Source organism: Convolutriloba macropyga, chromosome 10, assembly GCF_964194025.1.
Source record: "Convolutriloba macropyga chromosome 10, txConMacr16.3, whole genome shotgun sequence".
NCBI lineage: Eukaryota > Metazoa > Xenacoelomorpha > Acoela > Convolutidae > Convolutriloba > Convolutriloba macropyga.
Window position 1 is genome coordinate 32857208 of NC_134477.1, and position 11002 is coordinate 32868209.

The 11002-nt window shown below is 34.7% G+C and overlaps 1 protein-coding gene across 1 annotated transcript in view; it reads right to left on the minus strand.

The window, feature by feature from the left end:
- The window catches only part of LOC142347996 (uncharacterized), a 45493-nt gene that overhangs the window by 26402 nt on the left and 8089 nt on the right, over positions 1-11002 (minus strand). Inside the window, exon 2 of the mRNA XM_075399159.1 lies at positions 10031-10174. Coding sequence (XP_075255274.1) covers positions 10031-10174 — 144 coding nt within the window. The remainder of the gene's footprint in view (positions 1-10030; positions 10175-11002) is intronic.

Genomic DNA, 11002 nt, shown 5'->3' on the forward strand with positions numbered 1-11002 from the left:
TTATTTGTTGGGGTTCTGTTCCCTGTTTTCTAAATTTTAAGCATAAAAATAGTGTAAAGTTTTATATAAACAGCTCGAAGTCTTTTTCTCAGAAGAGAATAGTGTGTTTTGTGTGATATCTTTTTACGGTTAGAGTTTGTTAACTCACTGGTCGCACCAGTTAAGGGAGACCTGTTGTGCGCTCCTTTTACAGCCTTAAGGGGTAGGGCTACTTATTACTGCGTAAAAACTCTGTAAAACACAGAAAAAAACTTCTGTTAATACGGTGGTAGTACATTATAGTACCGAAGTCAAGTGTATACACATGGTGTATCTAAACTAACAGACTGACTAGAGTTAGTGAAGCGTGCGCTTTATGTAAGAGAATAGTGTCTTCTCAGTCTCTGGTTGGTTGGAAGTGTACATCCAGTATTTCGACTGCTACAGTTTTATTCAATTCATCGACATCAATACTTGATATAAATTGATCAATCTCGACTGTTTCTCAGACTCAATATTGGTCAACCATTATCTTTTCATCGAAGTCGAACCGCTTTTTTTATTGGATGATTTAAAAAATTCAAAAATTATTCAGTTTTGTCGTGCATTTTTTCTGCATTGAGAAAAACGAAAACTACAACTACACTGTATACCCAAAAACGAATTGAGCTGCAAGTAATGTTCCCGAAAAAAAAAACAATAATGGTCAAAGACGGTCAAATTTCGGTTTACCAAGTTTTTTATTGTGATTTTATCTGTTCCAAAAAGTTTCACTTGATAAATTAATAGCAACGTGAATTTTTTGAATGCGACATTTCAGATAGACTTTGGTGCATCCGTGGTCATAATTTTTCTGACCATTACAAGGCCTTATGTTTCTAAAGAATGCTATTTTAGAATCGTATCAAATTTTCATATTTTTATAAATGTTTTAAAAATTGTTATAGTTTTCCTTAAAAAATTTTTAGATCACTTTCAATACATAAAACTTCAACCATTTAAACAATTTCTTTGCTGTTTTTTTTAAAAAAGTTACGTACAATTCACTAAAAGGGCAAATTAATTGCAGGCTCAAAACCAGGTTTAAGATAATTATTTGCACAGTGGCTATCAACTACTAACTATTTGTCTTTCAAGCAGCCTATAGCGAATTAATAAGTTTGAATAGGTTGCCTACCCCATGTTACAAACGGCTACCTTTTAATATCTTGCAGTCACAAGGTTATATTGTAAGATACTGGAAGTTCTGTAAGATGTTGAATTGTTGTCGAACCGTGGTCAACACTAACCATCATCTGTTAACCCTTCTTTGTCAACTACGACAATAATCAGGATTCTCATGGTTGAGTCCCTCCAACTTTGGGATCACCTGGTCGGCCTCTCATTTTTGATCGACGCTCAGCAATTATCGGTCAGACCATTTTCAACCAGTGCTGTTCTTGTTTAAAACATGGTCTAACACAAGCAAAAAAAGTTCACTGTTTGTACTTTAATACTCATTTATCACCATCGGTCGACAGCGGTAAAAAACCCGATATCAGTCTACCAATGCTTTTTTACAAGTCGACTTCTGATCTAGGATCAGGGTTGTAATTTTTCGAAAAGAAAAATGATGATAAGGATTCGGTGGTGGGAGACAAGGAGGGTTATTAGAGTTCTCAAGAGAAGGGGATTTTGTTACTAATTTCAGCCATATTCAACATATTTTTAACGCAAACCATAGAAGTTGCTTGCATAGTTATACAGTAAATGCGATGGCAGTTCTAAGATTACGAAAGATCAACCTAAAAAGTTGTGTTGATCTTACAAAAACAAAAATTTCAAGACTTTCACCGCAAAATTTGGTAAGAGGTATTTGCATTTCAATACTTTTGAAGGCTAGTTACCACTGACCTTAGAACGGGAATTAAGGTGAACGTTGACCTGGGCGAAATTGTCTAGTAATTTTGAATCGAAATTGTCCCTTAGCGTCCTCAAAGTTGACGTAGTTGGCACCACTGCGAAAAGGGCCCAATAAAACAAACTCAAGAAAGTGAACATTTTTTCATTATAACTCTTCGACTCTTTTAATAATCTGGATGATAAAATTTTTGAAAATGAGATCCTTTGATGCTTACCGTCATTGGGCACCAAAATGATTTGAAATCTATGGCAAAAGAAACAAATACATAAATACGTAATGATGTTTTAATTGCATAAATCTTCAGAACTTAACGAACGTCAGCTGTCCATTATTTTTCAATTATGCTGGTTTCAAACTGAGCGAAATTGCTAAAAGACGCAATTAATAATCAGAAAGGAACCGGCCGCTTTACAAACATTACTGTCAATGACAGATTGGGTTATTTTCAAGACATGACGTGACTAGCAAAAATATCTCTAATCTTGAGAACATCTTTAACTTAATTTACAGAATGATGACGAGACCACTATATATCATCACTTTTAATTCATTATTTGATCAAAAAGGCTTCGATGGATGGATTCGAAGGGCTGCTAAATTTTTTTTTTTGTAAAAAAAAACATTTTTCCAAGATATGCTTGGTTGGGGAAATCATGGTTGAAATCATTTCTAAGTTCAGTCGATTCTCAGAAAGTTTTCTTGCGATCAGCCTTGTGCCCACAAATCACCATGGTGCCCACGCAATTGAGTATTTGCCTTTTATTTGTTCCCAGAAACCCTCACAATCGCGTCTTCAAAATTTCGTCATCATCAACCCACACAATCGGATCGAACGGAAGAAATGAGCATTGTCCCCACTCATTGGGTGACAAGCAAATTTGCGCACAGCAATAACTGGGCAACTATAATTGGGAGAGCCAAGACTGTAAATTAACCATTGTGAGGCTGAGGGTGTTGTCGCAGGAATGAATCTCATAACAGGGGATCTCTGGCGATCAGCATTGTGGCTGAACCTCGCATTAAAGTCACTGAGACTCCTTGAGATAACCGATTGTAGGCAATTGATAAACCAGCTGGTTGAAAGTTTCGGTTATCGGCAAGCAATGCTATACGTTTCAAAGTTTTTCGAACCAAATCTGAGTAGCCCCCGAAAGATTCAAACGCGAGTGGTACAAACTGGATACCTATTTCGGCACATTTTTGAGCATATTGTTCATATTTCCTATCTTCAGCATTTGTCAGAGCAAAACCCTACCTCCAAATTGGATGTAAAACGATTTTTTGCTTAAAAATTTGCAGGTGATTGAATAGTAGATGTAGAAGAAACTAAATGTTTTGATATTCATCGTGATACAAGCAATGCTGGAACGCACTCAATGAGATACAAAAAAATTCTCAAAAACTGAACTTTTGCATCGATGATACATTTGGAACCTATTTTCAGGAGATAAACAAAGCACTTCACCGTGAAAGTTAACTTCAGGCAAAAATCTATTGTACAAGATTTGAATTTCATTTGCAACCTCTGATACCCTTGACCAGTCAGTTATAATAAACCCTTGGATTTCTTTAACCGTTGAAATTTTTCAAATTTCTTTTAATTTTACGGATAACTTTTATAAAATAGAGTAGACCCTTTTTTAATCCATTGTTGTTTGTTTGAATTTCAAAATTTGGTTTAGAAGTATTACGTTTTAAAGATTCGATTTAAAGCAAAAAATACCCGGGAAGCTTTGCGAAAGAATTCTTAATTGCTAGAAGATTCATGAGTTTTCGCAAAATCGTCCCAGGATCTAAAAAAACTTTTAGCGCTTAAGAACTGCTTTTGCTTCGCATCCTTGATTTTTTTCGAAAACTAAAATGGGGATAAAATTATCATTTTCGGGTTACCGATCAATAATTTTGTTTTTCTTGCTTTTGTTGTCAAACGTAAAATTGCTTTCCTCCGATTAAAGTGCCGTCGCCCCCCAGTGACATAGTGTAAACATTTATTTTTGAAATGTGTTCCCTTCAAAAGAAAAACCTGGTGCGCCGATCGTTGATCACATTTTTATCACGGATAATATGATGTTAGATTAAGCTAACACCTTTTGTGCAGCATTTAGGCGAATGTTTTTAACTATAGTTTTCAGGGACATAATAAGAATACCGCTTAAAACTCTTAATGTGGTGCTTCAAATTCCACTTGACGCAATAAAGTCCTCAGAATTCCCTCATAATTGTCTTTACATCAAAATGGGTAAGCAAAACTTATCTAAAATGTACCATTTTTGCAAAGAATTTAGCCCCATGCTAATACTTGAGCAAAAGTTTTTTGGCAAACATTACCATGGCCAAGCTGGAAAAATTGATGAAAAAATCTCAATGATTTATCTCGAATAGTTTAGAGTTATGGCGCGTACAAATGCCTAAAATACATACAAAATTGAGCAGTTTTTGTTTTTTGTAAGCTATTATTAGGACAGTTTCTAGGGCTTTTTGAGTACTTTATAGCGTCCAGTAGAATTTGAAATACCACTTTCAATTTTTTACTGCCCAGTTAGTGCAAAAAATGTGCTTGCCTAATCAAGTTTTAAACTAATATCCCATTCCCCGTTTTTTCACTGATCAAAGGCAGAAAAAATCACCATGAATTTGGCAATGAGGGCTCACTCTGTTAAATGAGGGGGCCCAATTTTTCACCAACTTTTAGCGCTTCTCTTCGCGCGCTTAAACAAACAAGGAGGCTCGGTAAAGTGCGTACGCACATATTGTTTCGACCCCACAACCACATTCTTGACTTAATTGGCTACCAAATGTTGAAGAGAACAAAAACTTTCAAAAGCAATTATATCGTTGAACAAACGAGAGATGGAATACAATAATGCCATGCTAGAGGACCGATGAAACTTGTTGTTAATGGGACTACTAGAAAAGATAGTAAAAAAATAATCAAATTACAAACATTAATTTTGACCGAGAATCGATGTCTACATTAAAGAAAATCATAACAAACTCAAACCTGGAAAATCATACGAGAAATGACCATCACAAAAATGAAATAATAAAAACTAATTGAGAACAGAACACGATATCTTTATTTAAAAAGAATAGGAACATAACCAAACTCATTTCAGAAAATCCGCAACAAAACAATTTAGCCTATGCTTTCATTAAAAAAGATTTGGGAACTGTCTTCCATGCTACTGGGTAACAGGTCGACAAAAAAATCAAAAAGTTGCGGAGTCCAAAAATACTTTTCTATTTTTAAAAACATTATTTGCGGTGATTAAGATATTGAACCATTAAATGAAATCACAAAGAGTTCTTTTATGCCTCTATAGGAAGCAATTGAGACTTGTCATTATTCAGTGTACGTCATACGACTGCAAACAGAAGGACAAATGCCGGCAAAGTCAATATTCATTTAACCTTTGCGTGAAATGGCCGCGAGGTCGTAAAAACCATGAACTTATCACTATGAGCATTAAAACAGTTGAATTGACTAATATTTCGAAGCCTTGGTGACGTACCATTATTGTATAAAAGAAAACAAAAATCCTTTAAACCGTACAGAAATTAAAAAAATCTCGAAATTTTATGAAATCTCGTAGTAACGGTGGCAACAAAGGCAAGAAAAAAATGGTTGAAACCAACAACTGCTATACAAATTTTTTTATAGTTTAAAAGAATTGGGTTTTAACCTGTCTCTACAGAGAATAAGCTTCAAATCGACCGAAAAACGACTGAAAAAATGGCAAAGCTCAGAAACGCAATTAAGTTTTTTTAAAAAATGCTTTCAGAAGTCATAACAGACAAAACCTTTCAACAGGAAGAGATGTATTAATTTGCGACAACTTGGAAAGCGCATTGCGCTTATGTTCAAGTAGGCTAAAACGAGAGACTGCAAAAATAACAACAAATACAGGCAGAGGCCAAAAGTTCACAAAAAAATCACAAAACCAAAGTGTTCAAGGAACTATATTAATAAGATATTAACTGCAAGAACTGTAAAACATCACTTGTTTTTTTTGTTTTTGATGCTGAAGCTCGAAGGGTCTTCCTTATGAAAGGACTACGAAAAAATGACAGCTAAAAGAAACCCAAAAATTGAACAGTGTAAAGATCTCGAAACTTCTTTGAAATAAAATTGTGGAAGCCGTCAGTCAAAGTATATAACCAAGGGAGAAAAAGTTTGAACCGCAACAAAATTTACTGAAACTGGTTATTAGAGAGATTGAATCCCATGATGATAAATTGAGAGCAAAAAAGAGACAATTGAAAAATCTCTTTTTAAAAAAAATTTAATTTGATCATATAGCTCTAAACTCAAATCTTTGAATAGGTTCAGATATATGTCCTGGGGAAGCAAACGAGACCTATTATTATCAGGTTTTTGACATACAGCAACAAAAAGAACGACAAATATGGGCAAACAGGAAACAACTAATCTTTGTGAGAGAACTGTGTCTCAGCTCAAAAGCATAAACTATTCAACAAATAGCATTAACATACTCAGATACGCTTTTTCTGTACAATTCCCCAACTTTGCTTCCCTTCAATTGGACCTATACTGATCATTTGCTTTTCTTTAATAAGCTGGTAATTCGACAAGGAAAAAATGAACCTATAAAATGTTCAGTTATGACCAAAAAGTCAAAGCTAATTTGAAAACCCGACGTATCGAAACCAAGAACCTGTTTTTTAAAGATACACTGTTACAAACTTTAAGTTATTACTCACATGATTTGGTGTTCGGTCTGTTTTTACAGAGACTAAAACAGAAATTGAGAGAAATAATTTAAATTGTAGCAAAGGTCAAAATTGGACCGACATTTTCTTCAAACAAATATATTCAAAGTAATAAGAGATATTCGGTAACGACTGAAAACCTAGCCTAATTTCAATTACACCTCTTGGTATAGCCAATTGGATCTTTAATTGGGTCATATTAAGACATTTGACAACAGAAAGTATAATAAATTAAAGCAAAACATTAGAAGTTCATAAATATTTGTGAGAGCAAACGGTCAGATCCAAAAAATAAACAATTGATTAACTGTGAAACCACAATATGTGCCTCAATTTTTATAAACATTATCTGTTAATAATTGATTCCGGGTTTGAAAATCTTGTCAGTAACTTACACAAAGACTATGAATGCCGACATTTGTTAAAAAGAGCCATTCCCAATTCAATTATAATTTTTTGCCCTTAGGAACCATTGTGAGACCAAGATCACCTGATACTGGTGTGCCTCCGAAAAAACACTTAACTGTTCAAATGAATGCGAATTAGAGCAATTTTTAAAGAAAATTTTCCAGTATATCAAAAAAAGTAGTGCTTTTTGGATAATAATCGATTTGAAATTTGCAAAAACTGTCAAAATTATGTTTCCAGACGACTCTTAGAGCCAGCGGAGTACAACTAGCTCTCTTTTTCCGCTTAAAAAGGGTACGATGGCAGTTTAAAGTTGTCTATTTCTATCAAGTTTAAAGAAAATGAGCTCAAAAAGTATATTTGGCCCCACTATGACGAAAATAGCTTGAACTTTGAAAAACTTAGCTTACAATCTAGACGAAAAAAAAACTCGGATCGAAAAATTCAGCAGGCCTTCTATATCTTCGAAGATAAAACCAAAAACACCACCGTTAACACTTTTAATGTATTTTATCAAGATTGTCGAAAAATTGGTGAAAAATACAGAAAATTTGGTTGAAAACAACGAAATATCACCTACTATTCAAAAAAACTTGAAACCTTGATAATCGCGTTTAAAAAACAAATATATAAAAACCTTTTAAATTTCATTATACGTTGGACAGGCTTCCTTATGTTATCGCTCACAACTCTACGATGATTATATCGATTGGCCAAAATTGCCTGAACAAAAATACCATTTGAGTATATTGTCCCCCCCCCCACTAAGGCGAGTCGGAGCAATGACCAAATTTAGTGCGGACTACATCAGTTTATTTGTTTAGGCGAAGAACGTGAAAACTTTTAACCAATCATTGGCCATGAGGACATCGAGTGATTGCCATTAGTGGAAGGAATGTTTGTACAGAACACGCTTAAACCAATGTATGTGATGAACGTTCATCGTGGATCAAGTATGCATGCGACGAAGTATTCCCATAGACTATCCCAGACCAAAGTGAACTCTGATCATACTATTTTGCGCTCGAACCAAATCCCAGACCCTGTAATTTTGGTCTGGGAACACACCGTATGCGTTGGACTTGGTCTGATCAGAGGTAGCTTCCGGATGGTACCTCAACATGGGCACAGCTCTAATTCTTGATTATTTGATTAATTGGCTAGCCAATTTCCCAGTTCATGAAAGATCCTACATCTCGTCAATGTGATTTGATCTATTTTTGCTTCCTAATTCACGTCAGGAACTCAAAGGCAGAAAAAATGATACGGGATGCGGCTTCATAGTAAAACAGAAATTTCTCGATCAGAAGACCGACCAAAAATGAAGATTAACTAATTTTGAACGACAGAAAGTTTCTGAATGTTATATTTCCTTGCTTTTAAATAACAAGCTTTCGGTATCATTGGTCAGAATTTAAAAAGTTCCGATTAGCAAAGTTTATGAACACAAAAGATTGCCATTGCGGTTGGTTTGAAACATACGAAATCAGTGGTTTCGTCCGTACGAAAGAGTTAACTTTTCTGCGAATTGACTCATTCAATTTGTTTTCTAGTTCCAAACTTAAATCAATTTGTTAAAAAAATAAATTTCGGCTCTCTGTAAGCCTTTCTTTATATCAAAGTTTCTCACGGAGCTGATTCTTCTTTTAAAATTGTTTTAGCGTAGCAAGTTTCTTGTCATTAATTTAATCTGATCCCAGGTTGAGGTTTGGCGGTGAATTTTCAAAAGAAATGCGGTGAAATGTGGTGAAAAAAAATAATTTTCACCACGTATTTCTTACATTTTTTCAGTGAATGCGGTGAATTATTTATTTTCCCCTCGTTTTCGTATTCTTACAAAAAAATAAAGAAACCTCCGTACACGGATTTGAACCTCTCACCTCCAACATGTCGTCAACTTCTTGTTCCATTGCGCCAACTGTTACGTACTGCACGCATAATTCTTGTGATTTTTAATCAGATTCAATAAACGTTGAAAAACTAATGAGGTGAATTTTTGCAAGAAATGTGGTGAATTTCGCGGTGAATTTTTGTACAAAATGCGGTGGAATATTTTTTTTGCACCACAATCACCGCATTTCTTACAAAAATTCGCCCAGAAACCTCTACCCGGGATTGCCACCGGGTACAGCTGTAATACACTGGGACAACTCCGGGTGGTTTCCCCGAGTTTTGGCTCCAAAACAATACAACAAGTGCAATCAATTGCCTTAAAAAATGGACAACTCATGAACGGGTCCTTGTAAGACTTCAACTTAAATGCTCGCTTATTTATTTTTCATTTCACCTCACCTCTCAAACACTCATCCCCCCTTGTGTAGCGGTAGTCGTCTGACCATCGCACGAGAAATTCACAGCATTGTCATTTTAGATTCAGTCAACTGGAGGCTATGGTTTACTCTATTGCAGGTTGGAGGTCATCTTGCATGGTCATGTAAGAATCTTGCAAGACCCTTGCAGTGTTATATATAATTTAACCCATGTCTTGAAAGATAATAGTCTGTCGATGCAGGATAACCACCATTGTTAAGAGTCTTAAAACTTTACAAGATAACCAGTCAAAACTCGGACTCTAACGTTGTGCAATATTAACAGAAGCATAATTACATTTTCATATCCTTATTTTCAGTTCAATTAAGAAATTAGAAGAGACAGCAAATTTTTACTTCTGGGACTCCATTTGCAGTTACTTCGCTGATTTCATTACAGGCGTCTACCAGTGCCAATTTTTTGTGGAGACTACTCACTTTTAAAGCTGATTTTCAATTTTGTATCTAATACATTGCAAAATTGGACAACACTTATTTTTATTTAATCCCTTTAATTGGTCTGTTAGTCAGATCCACCTTCTCTGAAATAGTTCACTTTTGTACATGTAGACGCGTATAATTTCAATTCAGTTAGTCAGATGTGAAAAAGGCTGTGGTACAGAACACGCGTATGTAGCTTTTCCCGGAACTGAGTCATGGAAAACAAATTTGCCCGACGAAACAAACGCAAAGCTCCAACTTTCGTTAATTTGATTGGATGGCTGGCCACTATCCCACATCATGAGTGCTTCTACATCTCTGCCATGTGAGTTGACCCATTTGCCCTGTGTTTCCACATCAGTAATTCCCAGCCAGAAACGATTTGTCATTCCTTCAGATTTATCTATAAATAATAACTACAGCTAATAGTCAAATTTTAGCAACATGTATTTAGAAAGTTGATTTTAGCAGCTTCATTGGTTTGTTAATCTAAATGTGGGCATCGGCATCTTTCAACTTTTGAACGAACTTTCGGCCAAGTTCTTAAATTTTTTAGTAATCACTTGAAACTAATTTTTATTAAAGGAGAAATGATGTAAAATCAACCAACACTATTTATACAATAATAAAAAGAATAATAACAATAAAAATAATAACAAAATATTATAAAGACACTATTACGAGGACACTGTTAGGCAAGATGGCCCGTTTTCCAATGGTTCTTGTAATGGAGGAGAAATTCTAAGGTTGTCACATTAATTAGGCTTAATTGAATTCAGTTTTAAAAAAATTTTCCTTTCACAATTGTGGAGAAAAAAATTGCTGAGGCTAATGTTTTCATGCCAGATGGAACAGTAGTATGATCAAATAACCATTTTCAGATAATAATAATCTTAGGTTTGATTGGCAAAAATCTATATTTTTATCTTTTTCTGACTTTGTTGACAATATTGTTTTCCCAGAATTTTGCTGTTTATATGAAATGACGCAATAGGTTTTATACGTTTACGATTGAAAATTTTTTCTTTCGTTAAAAAAATTGTGCCTGAGGTAACGTTTTCCTGTCTCCAAGAAATCACAACAAAGCAGCTCTTTCGGTGAAAAAATTCGATTTTTTTCAGTATATCGAACAACTAACCCAAATTACTTCTGACGAAAATAATTCCAAGGAGCTTCTTGATTTTCAAAACAATTTTACTTTTGGCTGTCTTAGTTGATCATCCATAAAATT